We start from the raw sequence: 19589 nt of genomic DNA on the forward strand, positions 1-19589 counted from the left end.
CGATTTCCGTAAGGCCCTAATTTCAAAAACTAAAAAAATAAAATAAATAACAAATAAGAATAAAAAATCATATTTTATACAAAAAAATAAAATATAGATAAATAAATTTAGGAAGCCCCCATTTCCTTTTAATTTCCAAATCAATTTTTTTTGAATAGATTTATGTTAAAGTCAAAATTGAGATTGGGTTAAAATTGAAATAACAAAATTTCTCTCTCTCTCTCTCTCTCTCTCTCTCTCTCTCTCTCTCTCTCTCTCGCACACACACACACACACACACGCACATCTTCAATTCCAGATAGGAAACAAAAAGAGAAGAACAAGTTCTTCTTCTTCGCTCATTCGTTCATCTCAAATCAACAATAAAGCTTGGTTTCAAACAGAAAACAATCCAAAAACTCACACAATTTCAGTCCAGAAAGCATGACAAAAATCATCGATTTATGAAAAGGGAGAAAAGAGATACTGAATAGAAATAAGAACAAATGTTGTGGTTGCGTTTGGATTCTGAGAGTGAAAGATGAAGGTTATTTGTGAGTTTACAATGGTTGTTTGAAGATTTTGAGCATGGTGTTTGAAAGGTGGTCTGGTTGTGGTTCACTTTGTTTAAGGGTGGTGGTGACCGACGATTTTGTGATGGTTATTGGATTATGGTCAAATGTTGAGGTTGAGGGAGGCGGATGGAAGCTGGGTGAAGATTGATGTTGATACTAATTGTTAACAGTGAAGTGAAGAGGAAGAAAATTATTTGTTATGAGAAAGTGTTGAGAGAGATCGATCAAAAAAGTCTGAGAGAGAGGTTTTTAGAATGATATCCTTTTTTTGTGTGTGTGCGTGTGTGTGTGTGTGTGAGAGAGAGAGAGAGAGAGAGATAGAGAAAGATTTTTAATGTTGCTGAAGCTGGGTTTTTGAAAATTTACGTGTGAGAGAGGGTTCCTTTCCTCTATTGAGAATAATCCCTAAATGAATGATTTGAGAGTCTTTTTTTGAGAAGATGTCACGTGAATGGGGAGTATTGCTGGTATGCAAAATGACGCGTCGAGTGGTGAGAGGGGAATGCCACGCATTCATTTCACATTAAAGGGTCTTTGCTTCTTTTTCATCAATGTGTGAGAGAGAGATGGGCATGCGGATTCAATATGCTGAGAGAGAGAGTGTGGTATTCTTCACGTTTTCCCTCATTGCACTTCTCTATTTCCCTGTTTTATTTAATTTTTATTCCTTTATTTACTTAATTCTAATTGGTCAAGGGCGTCATTAGTGATCCACGTCAAACCTAAGGGACATCCATTATAAAAACATTTTAAATATTGAAAACCTAACTAATATGGAACATGAAACGCTTGAAACATAAAGATGTTTGTAAAATTTCTCTAAGATGGATTGCAAGAGCATAAAATTACTTGGGTTTAAGGTTTGTTTTCTTAAACATTTATTTGAGCATAAAATCATATATTTGAATATTGATTTTATTTATCTAACCCTTATTTTGTTTTGCTTCAGAATCAAATGCATGCAAAGCCTTGGAGAATATATTTGCACCAACATTTGATCTTCACCCACCTAGGGAATTTGATTTTTATCTAGATCTATAGGGAATTTAATTTTTATTTTAATATTTTGTGTAAACAATATAATATTCCAGGTAAACAATATAATATTATGGGTAAAGTTAATGTCCTTGTTAATAAAAAATAAATAATCTTACCCCTCGGTTTTATTTGTAAACCGAAAGGTAAGATAAGCTAATTTTGAGAATAATAAAAGTGCATTTAATGGGGCTCGAACCTATGTCCATATAACTTTACCTCTCAATTTTATTTCCATCGAGGTGATAAGTGGCGAGTTTTCAGGTCACCCTTCGTTACCTCGCTTCTTTACCCAAGGTATTATGCATTTTTTTGTAGTAGTGTCTTTAAGATGCAATGGATGGTTGTCTTCTAGTCGACATACTTGACGGTTGACTTCCAATTGATTTTGTGCATGATCTCTTTGTAGCTTAACTCCCATGCGAGCCTTCATCATACTCCCGTTGTGAAAAATCACGATGCACATCACTCTCTTGACCCTTTCTTCTCTTCTTAACTCCCCTCTTTGGCTTATACTTCACTGACGGTGGACACATGGAAATTGTGGATGGATGTGTTAGTTCCCGAACCTTTTTTCTGTAACACCCTATAGCCTACAATATCTAAAATACTGAAATATGTTTTTAACTCTTCACACTCTGCTTCTAAATCCAATTGTGTACCACTTTTTTCATGACCGACATCATGTTCTTCAATGTGTAATTTCTTCAAAAAAATATATGAATTAGTTCTAAAGGAACATGATTGCCTTGTATTTAAAAACCGACAAGTAGACACGCACACGGTAACCTATGTGTTTTTCTAATGAAGCAACCATATGCATCTTGGCTTGCACCAACAAATTTTACCCTATCTAATTCCTTTCCAATGTGCTATATACACCGTCTTGAAACAAAACCGTGCAAGTTGGTATGAAATGAAGTGTTATACCGATGCTTAATGTTGACAATACTTTTTTGAAACGAGATTCTGATTGAACCTAACCGCAAGTTCAACATGGTGTTCACAACATCCCAACTTGGGCATAAATCTCCCTGGGTTGTAGCCAACATGTTTTTTAGTCTCCAATAAGCAGACTCCACCCTAAAAACCATAAATAGAAATATATGTTTAGTAATTTAATAACATCAAAATGACACCTCTGTACCTGTTCGTTGTTGAGTTCCCTAAATGAGTGACTCTATTAGTTCAAGTAGCAACAAACATTTCTTTATAAGGTGTCAACCATGTTTCACTCACATACTTAACAAATAAAAGAATATCAGCACGAACAATCTCAAAGTGCTTCAAGTGTTCGACAAACTCAAATTCTCTATTAGTATACATAATGTTATTCCATAGATTCATGACATGTTCTTGTTTTTATGATTTAACATACTCTTTACATTTCATACTAACGTTTTTTGAAATATGGAACAAACACAACAGGTGAGTTAAATTTGGAAACACAACTTCCATGACATTCATCAACGCAAGTTCCCGGTCCTTCACCACAACATTCAGTAGAAAATTCTCGAAAGAGAACAATTATTTGAGTTTCTCCAGTGCCCATTTGAAGTTCTCCTCCTTTTCATGTTCCAAATAGGTAAAGTCAACCGAAAATGTCAACTTTGTTGACGTAACACCAATAATCTCAAGCAGTGGTAGTTTGTACCTGTATGATCACGATGCACATAATAAAAAATCTGTAAATTAAAATATGTCTCAAAGATATCAAAAATCAACATCTGACAATTACATATTTGGCATGTATGTACAATAAAAAATCAACACCAAATGAAACATATTCAACAACTTCATTGAACCAGGATGTGTCCAAAAGATATCAGCAACAACATTTGAGTCTTCCTTATTTCTAGTCCAAGACATATATTTTTCTCTATGAATAAGACTTAACAACATTTTCATTTTCGTAAATGGACCTCTCTTCCTTGCATTGTATGTAGCTCCAACTTTATACACCTGGGTAACACTGATGAGGTTTTCTGGATTTTTGTCTTTCAAAGCAGCAACTATGTACCTTGGAGCCATATTGTACTTCGTCATGTCATTCACAAACTGTCTTTCATGATCTTTTAGACGGTTAAAAACCTTCTAAATTCTTAGATAATTTATGATTGTACAATCCACACCTAACCATCACCTTTCAATTACTACCACTTGACACAAATCTCAGCCTAAAAGGACATTTAACTTCATACTATAAATGCCTTATGAGAAATTATTGTTTTTAGATGCATTCTTTCTTTTGTAGTTTTTACCTCTCTCACAACTCATAATCAATTTATCTTTTTCACCTTGCTTACCATTTGCAGTATCAGAACAAACAGTCACAACAATAATACCATGTTGTTTACTAATAGTTTGTGCCTATGATAATACTTCAAATCGGGACTCTAGTATCTATCATTTACAACATATAAAAAATAAACTGTCAATATCATAGAGATGGAAAAACATTTAAATTAAACTTGTTACATAGAAAACATATTGCGTCAGTGGTGAAGAACTGTAGAAAAATATATACAAAAATATGTAGAAGACCCTGCCGGTTCTGGACCACTCAAGTAAAACATTTTTGTGAACTAACAAAAATTATGAGTACGGGCAAAATTTTCGATATATCGAAAAATTTAAAATTTTCGGAAGTTTTAGTAGCTCTCAGAAAATTTCAATAATTTCCGATATGATTTTTGGGTTTTTCAGGAAACTAGCGGAATTTTCAAAATTTCCAGTATTTCTTCACTGGAAATTTACAAAATATCGGCAAAAGTGCTTTAAAAATCATATCGCAAAATTCGTTTACACTATCAGAAATTTTGTTTTAAACAGATTAGTAAAAATGATTTTTTTTTGAAGAAAAATAAATTTTGATTGGTAAATAATAGCAGTGACAATTTCGATAATATAAAAATATAAAGTGTCAGATATAAAAGAAGGGGTGGCAGAGTAAATGCTTTTTGAGAGTGTTAGATTTAAGTGTAATGGTGGTATTAAAAATCTCCATGAATTGACATATGTGTCTTTGTAGGCCCGTAAAAGGCCATGAAGGCCAGTGATATTTTACGAAATTTCTTATCTGACTCTATGTGGTGAAATAACATTCTATAAAAATTCAAAAATATTCTTTTAGATTTTTGAGATGCATCTCCGGACGCACCTATGCACACACAACTCATTTATTTTTTAATCACATTCTAATTTTATGATTAAATTTAATCCAAAAATATTTTTCCGAAATATCTATGAAAATACATTTTAAGGAACAAGATCTAAAAAAAATAGCACTTTATTTTGTTTCATATATAGTTGATCATAGTTATCAGAATGAAGTTGGAATTAAGGATTGAAAAGGTGCACATGCCTATCTATCAATTATGCTTGAGAGATGGGTGTGGTAATCCTCTAGGATTTGACATTTCATTTAACGAGGACCATTTTATTGTCTTCAACTTTGTACTATTTGAATTTACATGTATGCTTCCAGATTTGTGTTATTTGTTACATAATTGTCCAGTAGTATTATTGGTAATTGTTTGGTAGATAGAGAACTTCAGATCCTATAGCCCCCAACTCATTCCAAAACATATACATCTAACTTTCTCTGTACTGAAACAAAAACAATAGTGAGCTGAAAACTTTGTGATCTAGTTGGAGAGAAAGACACCTCAGAATAAAGTGATATTCTTTTCAGTTCTTGTTAAGGAAATGTATTTTTCCGAGACACTCCAAAAATGTATTTTTAGATTAAATTTAATCATAAAATTAAAAGAATTATGTGTGCATATGGATCTCCGAAATTTAAAGGTATTATACTCTCGATTTTGATCACCTTCAGTCAAATTTAAGCAAACAAAACACACCTTCAGTCAAACCGAGGCTGTGACATTTTTTTTGCACTAGTAAATGATAAATCAATTTAGCTTGCTAATGCTAGAAACAAATTCACAATGTAAGATGATGTTTTAATACCTGAATGAACTTGCCAATGAACACATTTGATAAGCTAGCAGCTTACAATCCCGATCCTTCAAAATAAATAATTTCTCTCTATATAACATATATTAATTATTATTCTGTGAAAAAAAGAGACAAACCGACCCTATTTTTACCTCTCTCTATAAAGTCTACGCAGATCAACCTCATGAGTTCAGAAGCACAACATGCAGAAGCCATTCAACTTCCCTTAATTACAAACACCTCCTATCTATTATGTAAAATAAAATAGAGGGGGGTGTCATTTGAACAGAACCAGAGGTGTCTGTGCAATTGCAACCTCCAAGCGCATACGGGGTGGTAAAGGGATGTTTGCGGTATTTAAACATATCTTGAGAGGTGCGCGTAATATCTCATGATGTACTTCCACCTTCATATTCTCTTTTGATGATTTCCAACACCAGTTCATTCCAGGTATCAACAGGACCTGGCATGCACCAATGCAAGCAGTCCTGTGGCGGTGGCCTTCCATCTGGGCCACGTTTTGTGATCTTATTTGGGTCAGCGCTCCTGTAAGGTCCAGGATGACCATCATGTCGGAATTGAAACATTTTAGTTACGTTCATTAACTTCATCTTTGATGTATTTGTAGTACCCTTTTTCACAGCATTGTTAAAACCTGTAACCTGTTGCCCGTACATCGTATTCGTGTGCCCGTTTTCAACTAGTTCACCGAGTGGAATAGGCTTAACCTTCCCAGTGCATGATCCACCGGTGTTCCAGGTTCCACCCTCATAATGATCGGGCGAATAGGACCTCACAATTGTTAGACCTTTGTAAGTTGGATGTGTAGCAAGAGCGGTAAGAATCGTTTCGACAGATATACCAAATGCTTGAACATTGTTGACCTTCATTTGCTTAGATTTGTCGGGCCACCACAACTGTCCTCCCAGTATCTCATTGTTCAAGATATACACAGACTTCTTAGCAAACCAATGACCGGAAGAAAGGACGACCACGTCAAAGTTTGGGATATGTTCCATTAACTTCACATCAGGGAGATCAAGATGGAGCTTATCCACACCAGCTGGAGCATAATCAAATGGTTCCGATGTTACTTTGACAAGCCATGAGGACCACATCCTGACTATCATTACAGATGTGGACCTAAAATAATATCGTTGCATATTACGATTTCCCCGATTCTTCGGTACCTCTACCTGAAAGTACCATATTTTTAGTTACGCTTCTAGCTGTGATAAAATGGATGCTCAATCGATGCACCAAGAACACATAAGCATGTATATAGAAAATCCTATGCATGTATATATGAATATTTGAAGTCAAACAATGACAAATAATAATATGCAGCAACAATGACAAATAATATGCAGCAACAATGTTGATAGTAAAACAGTTAATATTTCTATAATCTTGAAATCATTTAATTTTCAATGCAAAAATAGTTCAATAAGGAATCAAAGAAATAACCTGCCACAGAATACACAGCATTGACTCCATCTGGTTTCGAGCTACTGAATCTCCAATGAAAGCCAAGGTCTTTCCTCTCATGAGCTCCAAAAATTTCCGGGGATCAAATCGTGGAATGTCACACTGAAAGGGTTTCCATCGCCAATTCTCATAATCCTTGTCAGGCCTCCCATTGCCCTGGCAATTCTGCATCTGTGTCAATACAGGGCATGTATTGTTTGTGTATAGCGGTCCCAGTGGATCATGTACCCAATTCCCATGGTACAGATCACAGCCTACACAACAGAATGGAAAATCCAATTAAAAAAAACTCATACCGAGTAATTCCAATTATTAAACATCATCATTTCAATACTCCTCCCATCATGTTGATTATAGTTCGCCAGACTCAATAGTACAGTCTATCCCAGAAGTCAAGAACAAAAGTAATGTTTTGATCCTTTTTGAAAAAAAATCACCTAAAATTTAGAGACTTAACAAACAGACACACCAAAATTCCACTAGATCTTCCCTTCATTTTCCCTAAACATGTTAGTAAATCCCTAAGTTTATGGAGAAGTTAGAGCTGATTAAACATGTTTAACAATTTAGTTTACTCGCTCAACCCAGCAGCAAACTACGTAACAATAAGTGGTCACAGGGTATTCGAGTCACCGGGAAAAGGAACATAAACCGGCACAGGTTGAAAAACATTTTATTTAATGACCCGGATAGATCAAAGGCAAATTTGGAACAAGAGAATTATAGATTTTTTCAGAAAGTGAAAACACCAAGTACCATTTTCAAGGAAACTTCTTTGAAGCAACCATGAACAGCACACAAAAACGAAAGCCACAAAAGTATTAAACATAACAAGTTATAACTATAGATACAAACTGCACTGCTGCAAGAGTTTTGGCCTTCTTTCTTTTCTTCAAAATCTATAAAACAGGCCATATAAAATGGCTTCAAATTGAAAGGATACATCCAAGTCACTAAAGTGTCATTGAATCCTATGAATCTAAGACAACAAAAGACTGGATAGAGAGCGTTAAGAGTCTCACATCGGACAATATATGTCATGAAACATATGTTTATAAGTAGGGTGCATCCGGTGGGCATCGGTGAAAGGAACTTTGGGGACTGGCCAATCTAGGGGCGGCCATCTCAGTGGTGGGTTGTTTGTGGGGAAAACAGTCTCTAAGCGGGTCAGATGAGAATGGACAGTTAAATGAGCTTGGATCTCATCCCAAAAGCTAGCTCGAAGGATGAGGTTACTCAAACACATTTCTATATCCAACATCCCGGCAACCTAAGCAATGTAGGACTCCAATACAACTTCAACAAGTTAAATGGGATTGGATAATAGTGAATGACATGACAAAAAGTGAGAGAAGTAGTGAATGATATGAATATCCACCCAAAATATAACTATGTAATGAAACCCATAAAAAAGTAAAAATTATGGATGGAACTGAATGATAAATCTCTGGGGCTAGCACGAGCAACAGAGTCAAATTTTGCATCTGACACACTTGACTATACGCCCTCATAATCACATACCAGTACAGTAATATCCTTGACAGTTAACACCATAATACAATGATATTGACTATATTAGTGATCGGAGGCATCGTGACATGCATTCCAACACACAACACATCAGATTTATGCTGACATTAACATGTGAAAGAAATTCTAATAATTTTCACATACCACTTAATTAACCCAATTGAGAATTAAACAGACACCTTGACAATTGTACTAAAATCAAGCTAAAGTGGTGGATGCAAGGAATCTCATTCGAAGCCCTCATAGCTGTACTCAGAAATATATATGGACAACAACATCACTTTTTCTATATTATTGTCCACTGTAAAATATTTCTTTCTCCCTCTCTTTCTCAACCCAAATCCTTTAAAAGTATGAAGCAGAAGCAGTACATATGTATGCACGTGTGACTAAATCAATCCCTCTCTTGGTTGTTTTTGCTACTACAACATTAACAAGACAAATAGCTAAAAGGATGTTTTAACTTGATCAAAATTCAAAGTTAGATACAAATAGTAATGTTAGTATAGAAGATCGGAATGGAGGGAAGGAGATGTCAATTTGATAGTTGTACTTGTAAGTGAATAGAAATATCCTTTGTGAAGAGAAAATTTGTGGGTTGAATTATCTAATTTTTCTTTGCCAATTCCAGTTTAGTTTTCAATAATACACTTCGATCCTCTTAATTTCAGTTTCTCTAGGTTCCTATCCTAACAAGTAATGACTTAAAATGAGACTATTTTATGTCACACAATGGGCTTCCAAAAGAGAGTGAAGTAAAGAAAAACATAGAATTTTATGTTATTCTTGATTATATAAAACAAAAATGGTAAATACCAAACACAATGATGCATTTAAAACAAGCTAGTGCAGGTGAAGAGATTGCAACTGTAACCTGAATTAACTGAACCAGCATGGGATGCGTTATCTGGCTTCTCAACTGATTCTGGAACAGCTGTTGAAGTGGAATTATCAGAACTCACAGAGGCCTCTTTGGAGGTCGTAAATACAGCACTGGACTGATTGATTGAAACCGTAGAAGGAGGTTCCTCAGATCTAACACTAGCTGTCAAATTGGAAGCACCTGTACCTCCTTCTACCGGAATAGTTGCACTTGAAGCCGAATCAACTTGTGAACTTGTTTGAGCAGGCAATCTAGTATTGGCCGCATCTTTTGCTGTACTAGAAACTGTCACATCAGGAGTTTCATTCACATCTTCCTTCTTCGGAAGTTTCACAAAACTAGACTCACTATTATCTATTCGCGAGTTCGAAGTAGCATCAGTTTGTTGATCAAAATGCGGTTTTTTATCATCAATATCTAAACCTTTATCAACAGAAGCATCACTTACAGAAGCAACAGACACATCTAACTTCTCCGAACTACCTATACCGTAAAAATACCCATGAACATGAGCACCAAATGGGGACGAAACAAGAACAAATGAAGCATAAATCAAGAAAACCGCAAGTGCTCCTACTAAAATAACAATCCAAGAAAGTTTCCTTGGATGGTAAGACATTCTGGGAGAACCTAGGGGCGTATCAAAACTCATGTCATTCAATCAACCTCTATACTGAACAACCATTGAAAAATATATCTAGTATCAAAATTTCAATCATAAATCATAGTAATTTGAGTGATGAAAATCACATAGCAGTTCCCGAAATGATGAGATCAATGACCGAGATCAACCCTGTTACATCGAATACGAAGATAGAAGTAATCAATACAATGTAATAAATTCGAAGTTGTTAAAATCTAAAAAATAATAATAATGTGAAATAAGAGAACACTTGTCTTAATAACGCATTAACTTCAAAAATTCGTTAATTACAAAGAATCAGCATTGAATAATCGAAACAAGGATAATAATTAGGAAAAATGAAAATTTATAAGAGATTGAGAAACCCGGTAAAACGAATGATGAATGAAAAAAGAAATTGGATCAGGGATGAATGAAAAGCAGAAACCTTTGGAGTGTGTTCCGGTGAGATGCGGAATTTGGATGATGCTTGTCGGTTCTGCAAAGAATGAAGCGTGGCGTGATGTGAGAGAGTTGTGTGAATGTGAAGAAGAAGCTCACATTACATTCATGAGTTTGCTACCACTTTCTTTTTTTTTAGAAAGAAATAAATCCATTTTATTTCTATGTTTTTGGTAGTCAAATATGTTCTTTTTAAACAAAAGAAGAAAATAAATGTTGGAGCAAGAATTTTTTATTTGTTCTTTACTAGTATTGCATTAATGGAAAGTGCTAATTCCATTGTATCTAAATGAATTTAGTGCATCTTTGATTTGGTTTTTTAAAATTGTTTTTTTGGTTTTTTTAAAATTTAAAATAATAAAAATTATTTAGTAGTTTAATTTTATAAAATTATTTTTTATTTAATAGTTTTAAAAATTAAAAAATAAAAATAGATTTTGGAGATTTTAATTTTTAATTTTTAATTTTGGAAACTAAAAAGAGGAAAAAATGGTACATTAATAATGATAAATTTGTAATATTGTAAAAATTTAAAATAGATTTTGACAGGAGGATAGTCAAACATGTTTTTTTTCTTCAAAAACTCTTTTAAAATTAATTTACAAAATAATTTAAAAATTAGATGTGCATAAAAAATCTTTAAAATTATAAAATTTAAAATAAAATATAATTTAAAAATTAATGAATTAAGGCAGAAGCTGATGAATTAAGGGTCACGATGCACGGTTGACCAAAGAGAACGAAGAGTTGCGATCCAAACTTAATGAAAAAACTGGGAAAATATGAGACTCAAAAGAAAGAATGAAGTTGATGCAGGGCTATTCGTCGAAAGTAGGAAAAAGGCCAAAATTGTTGAAGGCCTCAAAGAAAAATACCAAGATGACTTAGCAGGGGCTGACCTTGGTTTGAGTTCACTTCGTAAATAGTTTGAGCAGACTGAGCAAGAACACGAGGAAGCCTACTACTAGCTCAACTTGGCTACGAAAGAAAAGAAAGAGCAAAGAGAAAAACTTGCGGCTAAGATTAAAAAACTCAAGTTATCTCTTAGGAATGCTAATACCTAGGTTGAACAAGAGCGTTGTGCCAAAGAAGAAGTTGTGAGGACTTCTTATATCACCGTCAAGGAGTGGAATGAGAAGTATCAGGAAGCAGCAATCGCTAAGAAATGTGCGCAACATTGGAAAAAGCGGTATGAAGTCCTGAAAGAGGTTGGGTTGGATGAATGAGAAGAAACACCTGAACAAACTCCTCGATACTTATGCAAAATATATCAACATCTTGAGTCCAACTGCTGCTATGTACCGTGCAAAACTTGACGGTTTAGTCAGGTTCTGCAATGATTGGTCAGGGAAATACCTTGGAAGTTGAATGACATTCTAGAAGACAAGGATAAGAGCAATACTCCTCAAACAGTGCATCACTTCGTCCAGCTCTGTAAAATAATGATGAAGAGGTTCAAGATTGAATTGAAAGAGGTCAAGGAACGCAAGCCAAACGTGTCATGTGATTATTGCTCTATACTTTTCCTGTTTTGGTTTGAATTATTGTCTTATATTTTTGTCAATTGTAATAATCAGTACTCTCAAACCATGTACTCGCTTTAGTGAATACAAAAGCTTGACTTGTTTGCTTCCATGTGTTGCTTTATCTCTCGTTTTAATGCTCGCTAATCATTATAAATCTGTAAGGCTCCCTGAAAATAAAAATTAAGTATAAACTACTCATGCATCATCTTGCATTTCATAAAACAAAACACAGAAAGCTCACAATCACTTGGCCTTTTGTCCAGAATCTTCGATCGTCAACCTGACTTCCCGACATCGTTACAACACTTGTAACAATCAAAGGTTGTTGATGGGTCAACTAGAGCAAAACCAAGTTGAGATGAGAGAAGACATACTCACCATGAGGGTCCAGATGGGTCAACTTATGGAAACTATGAAAGTTATGGCTAGGGGCCAAGAAGAATTACGACAGTCCAATATGAGGGTTACTTCTGTGAATTCTCCTATGACACTTCCATGAATCCGCTAGTTGGTACTGGTATACCAATTATGACCCAGCCACCTCCCGAGGGAGGTCCCGTGAATCAGAATGTTAGGGCTACATTTAACACTCCTGTCAATGGGGGAGCTCAACCTGAAGTAGATGATCCTTGTAGCGGTAAATTCATGACCATCAAGCTATGGATAAACTTGACGTTAATAAAACCAGAGTCACCATCGCGCTTTTATTGTTTCCAAAGAAAAAGGGTAAAAGTATGAACAAAACCCAAAGATAAGAAGTTTTCGAATCAAAACTAATAAAATGTCAGAGATTACAGGTAAGGGGGTTGGTTACACAAAGGGAAGGTATTAACATCCAAAGTATCCTAGGTACTCCTAGGGAGCCCTTTTTTGTGTGCAAGTGTTTTGGTCAAAATGATGTTTGATAAAAATATAGAGTGAGGGGATGAGAAAAGAATTCATTAATTATATTTTTGTATTTGACAAGACCTTCGGTCTTATTCCTACATACCAACATAAAAATGAGGGATCAAAACCTCGTAGTTTATGGTAAAAATTTCAAAGAGGTCGGTGAATTGGTTTTAACAAAGTTTAAAAGAAAAGGGCACAAAAAGTCCAAAGACTTGAATGAGGATGCTAGTTCATTTTGTCTTTTGAAATTAAAGGCAATATGGTTAAGTTTATTTACAAGTTTGATTTAAGAAAAGGTTTGAAAATTCATTGGCATAAGACCAAAGTTTCTAATCATTAAAACATGTCTAAGTTTGAAAACACAAGCAAAGAAGGTTTTGAAAAGAGGGAGAAATTTTGAAATTAAAGAAGTGTGAGGAGATGAAGAGACTACCCTAGACAAAAATTAAAAGTTAAGAGTTGAAAAGATATGACCAATGAGATGCAATCCACAAGACAAGAATGTCAGATGAAACCCATTTCCTTTGGACTTTTGGAGCAAGCAATAAGCATAAGCAAACATCCAAGCAAATCATATGAAGACCAAGAAATCAAATAAAGATAGCCATAACATCCAAGCAAGCACTCCAATAACTAGTAGTATTCAATGTCTTCCAATGCATCAGATGAAATATTCCTTGACAAAATCTCAGAGATAATCATCAGACATCAACAATAATAACAATATAACAATCAAGCACAAAGAAAAATTGACAGATGAATCAAAAAAACACTTAAGGTTTGTATCATATGAAAGGCACAGTCAAGGATAGCCCAGTCTCAGATAGTGGCATTGGCCAAGTCCTCAAAGCATGAGAAGGTTGCCTATCCTAAGTCCAAAAGTTTAGATCAAATCTAGCAGTCCACCAAGATTATTTTTAAGGTTTTTTATTGTTATTATGTATTTTAAGGTCCTAAGACCATAATATATACAATCACAAGATACAACTCAAGTGAGCAAAGTGAAAAGGACTGAAACATTAACATCTTGCATGAAATGTAAATGGCAATGAATGATAAAGGTACTGAAATTTAAATTGCATTAAGTAAATGAATTGAAAGTAAAGCAATATTAATAAGAAGTTAGTCAATGTTAGTGAAGGATTTTAGTTGTTTAAGTCACTCCTTGGAGAACACTCAACCATCCATTCACAAGTATGAATACATGAACTAAGACATCCTCTATGAGAAGGACTCCAACTTGGATAAATCAACAAGTATGCCACTAGCTCTCATGAATGGGAAAAAGGTCAAGTTTTCACACAATTCCATGAAGAATGAGAGACTTACAATCCCACTTACAAGAATGTTATGCCTTTTGGGACATATTTAGCTATAATTTAAGCAATCGTAATTGGACTTATATAGAAGTCACAACTATCTGAGGTCGGGAAATAAAAATATAGGTGTTACTGCATGTTAGAGATTTGGTACAAATAACCAAACTCCTAAAACATACAACACACTAAAAAAAAGGGAGAGACATATCTCAGTCAAGCTCATGTTGATTCATCTAACACAAGGTCATTGATGAATCAACTAGCATTAGACATGAAGATAATTCATTGGTCAATGATGGATTGGGGAAGAATAGGAATGAAGATGAAGAGGGAAGGGGAAATAGAAATCCAAATTGATCATAGGAGGAATTTCATCTGATCAATACTCTCCATTCATTTTGGGAGATGAAATGTACATTTCAACAATCCCCTAAATCCAATAGTATTGGTCAAACAAAAGTCAAATTAACCATGATCAAGGCCAAACAGAAATCCAAACATCACAATGTAAGACCCCAATTTTAACCTTAAGATCCCTCATGCCATCTCATCACATGCATTGGCATTGGGATTACACACTGGCATCCTCCTTACCCTTCATTCATTGGTTTTGCATTGGGAGAGGCCACCAAGCACATTTGATTGTATCATACTCCATTTTTATTTATTTACTAACCAAAATACCAAAAATATGTCAATGTATAGTTTGTTGCTTTTGTAGGTAGTGTGTGTGCTCACCTATGCTCTATCAAGCTCATATATAGGGTTTAAGACCCTCCATGAAAGGAGCTCAATCAATTTGGTTTACATTGTCTCTAAGTATCATATATGTACCCCCGTGATCTTCACATGTTATTTTGATCAAGAAATCATCAAGAGTTTGAAGTTTGTTTGCCTTGGAAACCCTAATTCATCTAGGTATCTTGTGTGACTTCTTCAACAAGTTTCTTCAACAATTGATCAAATATTTCAAGGTATACTTAAAATTACATCATATTATGCATATATTATCCTCCACGAGTCCCAAAAGTCAAGATAATGTCAAGCTAGCAAGATGGTTCATGGTGGTAGACAAGAGAAAGTCAACTAGTCAAAACCGGGGTTCCCTAGACCCCATCTCCTACACTTTTTGTCATATGAAAATGATTCCAAGAGAAACTTTACTCTAAATGACATTAAAAACAACTTTCATGTTAAGGTCAAGATCTAGTTTTTCTTGTAAGGCCATCTTTTATGGTGAAAGATTATAGGTCATTTTGTCTAAACCCTAGCTTGAAGATCAACTTCCCAAGACCATAACTTGCTTAATTTTTATGATATGAAATCCATTAAAATTTCATTATCAAATTAAAGATGTCTACTTCAACCTTTATGTTTGTAGGTAGTGAAAATTCAACTTGCAAATGCATGTTCTAAGAGGAAACATTATAGGTCATTTTTGACCATTACCATTGAACAAGTGATTTTCCTCAACTTCTAAAATGCATAACTCCTTCATGCCAAATCAAAATAAGGTCAAATTTGTGACCAAATTTAATAAGTTTGAAAGATATACAACTTTTATGAAGGAACGTTTCTCATTTGAAGTCCATAGAAAAAGTTATTCAAGATAGAAGAAGTGAACATTTGACTTGGGACTCAAATTTTTTTCAAATATGTTTGATTTCCCAAAATTCCACCTCAAAATTCATCATGATCCAAGCTTCAAATGAAAAGGTGCTCAACATGAAAGTTGTTTCCCTTGATCGCACCTTTCCATAGAGTCCAAGATCATCTCATTTGGGTCAAAATTGAGGGACTTGCGTATGGGTGTAAGTTAAAGCACCATTTGGATAATTTCAACTTCCATTTTTCATACACATTTGTATGGACTTCTAACATGATTTCAACATGATGAACATTGAACTATGGATCAGATTACAACATCTCATGGGCCTAGTGCACGCCCATGCATCCATGCAAGAGAGAAATCCAAATTTTGCCAAAATTGGAAGTGTGCAAATATCAATCCCATAACCTATAAATAGAAGTGCTTTGTGATCAGAACTTCATCAACACCTTGCCCAAGCCTTGCTAAACCAATTCAAACCCCCACTGCCATAGAATTTCTGAAGATTTCTCTTGAAATCGAGCTTGAAATTCATCTTCTGTTTAGAATTTCAAACTCCAGAAATTCACTTTCCTTTTCATCTCAATTGGTTTCTGCAAGCAAGAGGAAGAGAAACCAAGCAAATCCAGATCAAGATCAAGTGAATTTAAAGCTACTCGAAGGTGATTTTTCAGAAATTTCATCTCTTCGATTCTCCCTCAATTCTTCACCATTATTTGTGATTTTTGGTTGTCTGAAGTCCTATCAATGTAGGCAAGAAGATTGAGTTGCTTTGAGGTTAAATCGAAGCAACTCAGTTCATGATCCTCAAAATTCAAATCCATGTATCTTTTTATATACCTGGAATTGGACAAAATGGAGGCTAGATTCGTGCTCTTGAGCATTTTTCCTTCAAAATAGTATACTCATTTTCCGTTTTCTTTGAGTTGAGCTTGGACCAGTCCGGTGGTTCTCACCGGAAAAGATGACCGGAGCTAGGGCTCCGATGGTGTGTTGGCAAGGTTCCAACCCTCTGATTTGGTCCACAGCTTCTAATCTCATCAATCCAAAGTAATTACCACATGTATGGGACAGTTGACTCATGCGCATGTGGAACGCGCGCTTATCACCATCTGATCTGCCACCTCAATTAATGAGGGAGATCAGATGGTTCTCATTTTTTTGAGTTTTTGATTATTTCGTTTAATTGCTTATTTTTAATTAATTCATATTAATTTCATTATTAATCCAAAAAATATGGGACTTTCACCAAAAAAATTCAAATATTTTCGTCTTTCATTTTCTGAATTAAAATTATTTTTTGGATTAATATTGATATTTTTCATGATTTAATTGTTTTTATGCATATTTTTAATTGTTTAAAAATACTTCTAACTTTTCAAAAATTATGAATTTTTTTGTCTAAGGTCCTTTGACCTTCATTGACCTAGGATAAATCTCTTGACTTTTTATTTGGTGTTTTGAAGAGGTTTTAGGTTTTTGATCAAACATAATTTAATTTAAATGCATTTTAATTTGATTTTTAATTGATTAATTGTGAATAAATTGTGCTGAGCCATTTTTATTGACTTGTGAAGTTTGACTTTGTGTTTGGGCCTTGGTCAAGGTTGATTTGACTTTTGTTGGATTAAAATCATTGGACTTAGGGGATTGATGAGATGTACATTTCATCTCCCAAAATGAATGAATGATTTTAATTTGATAAAATTCCTCCCATGACCAATTTGTGTTTGTCTCATCTCCCATCCCTCTTCATCTTCAATCCCATTCTATCCCATCCCTTCCATTGACCAATGACATCTCAATATCCTAAGGCTAATTAGTTCATCAACAACTTATGTTAGATGAACCAATACAAGTATGAATGAGATTAGGTCCATCCTTTGATCATTTTATTTTTGAGTGTGGTATGTTTTAGGAGTGTGGTTCATTATACCATATCTCTAACATGCATTAACACCTAAATTTCTATTGCCCGACCTCAGATAGTTGAGACTTCTACATAAGTTCAATTGCGATTCCTTAACATATAGCTAAATTTTGACCCTAAAGGCATAACATTCTAGTAAGTGGGATTGTAAGTCTCCCCTCTTTCATGGTATTATGTGGAAACTTGGCCTTTTTTCCTTCCTTTGGAAGATGTCTTGGTTCAAGGATCCATGCTTGTGAATAGAGGGTTGAGTGTTCTCCAAAGAATGATTTAATCAATTGAAAAGTAAAACAATACTAACATCTAATCAACTAACATTTGACTAACTTTTATTCTTATTGCTTTTAATTTTAAGTCATTTACTTTATGTCATTTAAATTCAAGTCATTTACCATTTGCCATTTACATATCATTTAACTTGTTTATATTTATGCCATTTTCCTTTTTCTCATTTGAGCCATATATTGTGATTGTATATATTTGTTTGTGTATTATGTTTGTGTTTGTGGTCTTAGGACCTTAAAATACTTAATAAACAACAAAAACCCTAAAAAATGTTTGTGTGGACTGTTGGATTTGATCTGAGCTTTGACTTAAAATTAGACAACATTCCTTATTCAAAAGGACTTGGCCAATGCCAACATTTCTGAAACCAAGTTATTGTGATTTGAGCTCTCATCTGATGCAAGTATTGGAACCCACTTGAGTTCACCTGCCACATGGTCTTGATGCAAAATGTTACTTTGAACCTGTGTCTAATGCCTTATTCCGAGCCATTCAAGGAGTATGACACCTGATACATGGGAAGATTAAGAAGACTATGAAGTTGATAGCTTGGATTTGACTATATTTATTTGATGCCTTGCTCTTCATTTCGATTCTTGTTTATTGACGTTGCTTGATTCCAAAGTCCAAAGGAAAAGTGGGTTTCTATATGACACTTTTGTCTATTGGATTGCATCCCATTGGTTAGATCTTTTTAACTCTTAACTTTTAAATTTTTGCTTAGGATTAGTCTCTTCATCTCCTTCCTCTTCTTAAATTTCAAATCTCTCTCCCCTTTCAAAATATTCTTTGCTTGTGATTTCTAAACTTAGACTTTATTGCAAATTAGAAACCTTGGCCTTATGCCATTGCATTTTTAAACTCCTTTCTTAATCAAACTTGTAAATAAACTTAACCATATTTGACTTAAAATTCCAAAAAGACAAAAAGAACTAACACTCATTCAAACTCTTTTAGGCCCCTTTATGCCTCTTTTAATTTTAAATTTTTGTTAAAAGCAATCCACTCACTTTGAAATTGATACAACGAACTACGAGGTTTTGATCCCTCATTTTTATGTTGGTACGTAGGCACAAGTCCGAAGGTCTTGTCAAACACAAAAATATAATTAATGAATTCTTTTTCTCATCCCCACACTCTTTTTATTGCAAACATCATTTATACCGAACACACATACACACATAAAAAAGGGCTCCCTAGGAGTACTTAGGACACTTTGGGTGCTAACACCTTTCCTCTGTGTAACCAACCCCCTTACCTGTAATCTCTGGAATTTTATTAGTTTTGATTTGAAAACTTCTTATCTTTGGGTTTTGTTCGTACTTTTTCCTTTTCCTTTGGACACAATAAAAGCGCAGTGGCGACTCTGGTTTTATTGACGTTAAGTTTATCCATAGCTTAATGGTCATTAATTTAACGCTATAGAAATTAAATGGAGACTCTGCTGGGGAGATAATCCCCAGTGGGTTTAGCCTAATTTTTTATGTGTATATAT

General features: G+C 34.4%; 2 protein-coding genes across 3 annotated transcripts; both read right to left on the reverse strand.

The window, feature by feature from the left end:
* Positions 1-3116: 3116 nt before the first annotated feature.
* On the reverse strand, positions 3117-3620 carry LOC127095278 (uncharacterized). The gene is made up of 2 exons (XM_051033990.1): positions 3328-3620; positions 3117-3243 (listed from the first exon to the last, which is right to left on the reverse strand). The coding sequence occupies exons 1-2, from the start codon at positions 3618-3620 to the stop codon at positions 3117-3119; spliced, it is 420 nt and encodes a 139-aa protein (XP_050889947.1).
* Positions 3621-5533: 1913 nt separating this feature from the next.
* LOC127095964 (protein trichome birefringence-like 18) lies at positions 5534-10690 on the reverse strand. Of its 2 annotated transcripts, none has more exons than XM_051034601.1 (4): positions 10459-10690; positions 9442-10243; positions 7017-7291; positions 5534-6745 (listed from the first exon to the last, which is right to left on the reverse strand). In XM_051034601.1, exons 2-4 carry the CDS (start codon positions 10100-10102, stop codon positions 5939-5941), a joined length of 1743 nt encoding a protein of 580 aa, XP_050890558.1. In that variant the 5' UTR covers positions 10103-10243; positions 10459-10690; the 3' UTR covers positions 5534-5938. The 2 variants fall into 2 exon arrangements, with proteins under 2 accessions (XP_050890558.1, XP_050890557.1); XM_051034600.1 differs by having other exon boundaries at positions 10521-10689.
* Positions 10691-19589: the final 8899 nt, after the last annotated feature.

This window comes from Lathyrus oleraceus, chromosome 6 (genome assembly GCF_024323335.1).
Source record: "Lathyrus oleraceus cultivar Zhongwan6 chromosome 6, CAAS_Psat_ZW6_1.0, whole genome shotgun sequence".
NCBI lineage: Eukaryota > Viridiplantae > Streptophyta > Magnoliopsida > Fabales > Fabaceae > Lathyrus > Lathyrus oleraceus.

Excerpts from the sequence above, each read along its gene's own strand:
- LOC127095964 (XM_051034601.1), bottom strand. The coding sequence starts at position 10,102 with ATGAGTTTTGATACGCCCCTAGGTTCTCCCAGAATGTCTTACCATCCA. Across the intron at positions 7,292-9,441 it reads TGCTGGTTCAGTTAATTCAG|GCTGTGATCTGTACCATGGG; the intron begins GTTACAGTTGCA and ends TCTGTTGTGTAG. Across the intron at positions 6,746-7,016 it reads TGCTGTGTATTCTGTGGCAG|GTAGAGGTACCGAAGAATCG; the intron begins GTTATTTCTTTG and ends TGGTACTTTCAG.
- LOC127095278 (XM_051033990.1), bottom strand. The coding sequence starts at position 3,620 with ATGGCTCCAAGGTACATAGTTGCTGCTTTGAAAGACAAAAATCCAGAA. Across the intron at positions 3,244-3,327 it reads TGTACATACATGCCAAATAT|GTACAAACTACCACTGCTTG; the intron begins GTAATTGTCAGA and ends GTGATCATACAG.